Here is a 2,500-nt window from a genome sequence, read left to right on the forward strand (position 1 = left end):
TCTGTATGATAATACGCTTCAACAGTCATGTCGTCACTTCCCTCGTAATGACGCATGGTAACTTAGTAACCGGCTCTAAACTATCGGAACAATGGCGGACGCCCTTATGAAATATTTCTCCGACGGGCATAAACGTGTATCCGGCGGAGAAAAACATTTATAAATATGATCATGTTTTGACTTTTATACATTCTGATCACAAGACATATGAAAAGTTCTAGCCAGCATGAAGAATAAAATGTACCGATTTTCTTTGTTTAGAACCACGATGGCCGCCGTTGCTGGGCGATGTGACATCAGACTATTGAATCCAATTGTTCCCACTGATGTTTTTGTGACTGATCATTGTATTATTTTGTTTTCATGCCTCACTTGTCTACATTTTGTTTTGTTTTTTTTTCTCAAGAAAAGCTCATCATCATAAATTGCAGATTTTGTATTTTGTTATCGCAATATAATTTATTTTTTATCCCTCCCAGTTCTCACCAGGAAAAGCTTGCCTATGAGGAGTATGTATTAATCCCGTAGTGAATTAACTTGTAGCACTGGCAAATACTTTTATGGGTTGATTTTGTTTGTTTCGCTGTGGCTGTTTTTAACCAGTTAACTGTCGTACTTTGGGAGAAAAAAGAACATTTTAAAATTTGGCCAGAAAACTCATCATTCAAATATCAATCGATTTTGAATAACCCTCAAACTAGTTAAAAACTCTCAAACCTGGGACCTCGCGAGGTCTTCCACCTTAAGTCCTAGGTTTGAGTGTTGTTGCCAATATGAGGGTCATTTAAACCGATAGATATTTGATTGGCGAGTTTTCTGGCCAAATTTGTAAATACATGTTTTTCCAAAGTACGCCAGTTAATTGTTTTTTGTTTAAATGATAATTCTAAAATTGCTGTCTAACATGATTTTCTTTTGTTTTATCATCCCTGTTTATTTCCAAGCTTTTCTTTTATCACCACACCTTTGTATCGTTTATCATTTAACATAGCGTTGTTATTAACCATTGACAAAATACTTACTACTGATTAAAAACGTAGCATGGCGACCGAGTTACGGATAATAATAGAGTAAGAAGAGAAAACAGTTTTCGTTTTAATGCTCAAGGCATGTTTTGGTTTTATTTATTTATCTATTTATTTATTTGTTTATTTATTTATTTATTGCTCTATTTTTATTTTTATTTATTTTATATATATTTTTTCACATTTCTAATGGATTTTTTTTCTATGTGTAAACTGTCTATTATTAACATCCGTTTCATGCTTGTAAACTATAACATGTTTTCGTAAATACCTGCGTATTGTATGAACGCATCGTGACCGTTCCTTGTTTTATTTTTGTAACAATAATAACAATGATGATAATCATAATATATTTATAAAGCACTTTGAATGCTTAAGGTGTGTTCCAATAACTCAGTTGATAGAGCACTCGCTTCACTTGCAAAGGGGACTGGGAGCAATCTCCGGTGAAGTTGAGATTATTTTCTAACCCTGCTGTCCGCCTAGCAGTGATTGGATTGGGCCTGTTAGATTTGGTGGGACGTATTTTACGATAGACGAGAGTCCTGTCCAAAGGTTCTAAGCAATTGTTATTGTCCGTTTCATACTATATAAATCGGGATGAACTCCAGCTCCACGGGCATGGGAACTCTTAAGGATTACTTGTATACTGAAGCATTCCAAAGCGCTTTACATTAACGGATAAAATACATTACCATACTGAACAAAATAGGATCCTAAACATAACATTGGGGAACTCCGTTTCGTTATACAGTACTGTCTGATTTGAAACTTTTTTTCTTCTTTTTTTTTTACACAATGACTTCTGCTTTTTAAATATAATCTGAACATTTCCAACGAGCAGCCTGAAATTCTGAAAAAGAATTCTGAATATTTTTAATGATTGAACAGAACTGTGTGATCTGTTGTGTCGAATGCTACATTGAAATCTCACATACTTAAGAGACAAATTTGTTTGATCAACGACAGCTCTTGTAACTCTCTCCTTGCCGTATTATTCCTGAAATGCCGTCCTTTCCCAACACAAACTCTACAGTATATGATATTATACATGAGATGTTCGTAAATAATACTAGCTTTACAAAACACTAATTTCTTATAGATGCAAATAAGATTTTTCTTCAAATTTTGTGATGTATAAATATTATCCAAATGGGGGAAAGTGTCCATTGTATCATAACAAATGTGACGATTTCCTGTAGCTGGTAAGGAGAGAGTTAATACATTATCATTGAAACACAAATCTATAAGTGCAGTGAGTGGAATGGTGTGGTCGATATGCAGACAGGAAGTTTCTGAAAAGACCATTGATTTGGATACGATTAAAGATTTTTTTCAAGGACACTTTTTTCTAGAATTTTGTAAAGAAAGGCGAACTGGAAACGGGATGATAATTTTTAAAATTTTATTTTTGGAATTCAATATGACTAAGATCGTGTTTTTGTTGTTGTTGTTTTTTTTTTCAAAATCGCTTT

The 2,500-nt window shown here is 33.6% G+C and overlaps 1 protein-coding gene across 4 annotated transcripts in view; it reads left to right on the forward strand.

Annotated features, from left to right (window-relative positions):
• The window catches only part of LOC144964486 (sterol O-acyltransferase 1-like), a 51,198-nt gene that overhangs the window by 6,224 nt on the left and 42,474 nt on the right, over positions 1 to 2,500 (forward strand). For 2 of the 4 annotated variants that reach the window (XM_078898853.1, XM_078898855.1), the window contains exon 4: positions 480 to 509. The exons of the other annotated variants lie outside the window; for them this stretch is intronic. In XM_078898853.1, the coding sequence (XP_078754979.1) occupies positions 480 to 509 (30 nt within the window). The remainder of the gene's footprint in view (positions 1 to 479; positions 510 to 2,500) is intronic. 4 annotated transcript variants of the gene reach the window in all.

The sequence above is a fragment of the Berghia stephanieae genome, chromosome 2, assembly GCF_034508935.2.
Source record: "Berghia stephanieae isolate SIO BIC M18660-M18661 chromosome 2, UCSD_Bste_1.3, whole genome shotgun sequence".
In the NCBI taxonomy this organism is placed as follows: domain Eukaryota; kingdom Metazoa; phylum Mollusca; class Gastropoda; order Nudibranchia; family Aeolidiidae; genus Berghia; species Berghia stephanieae.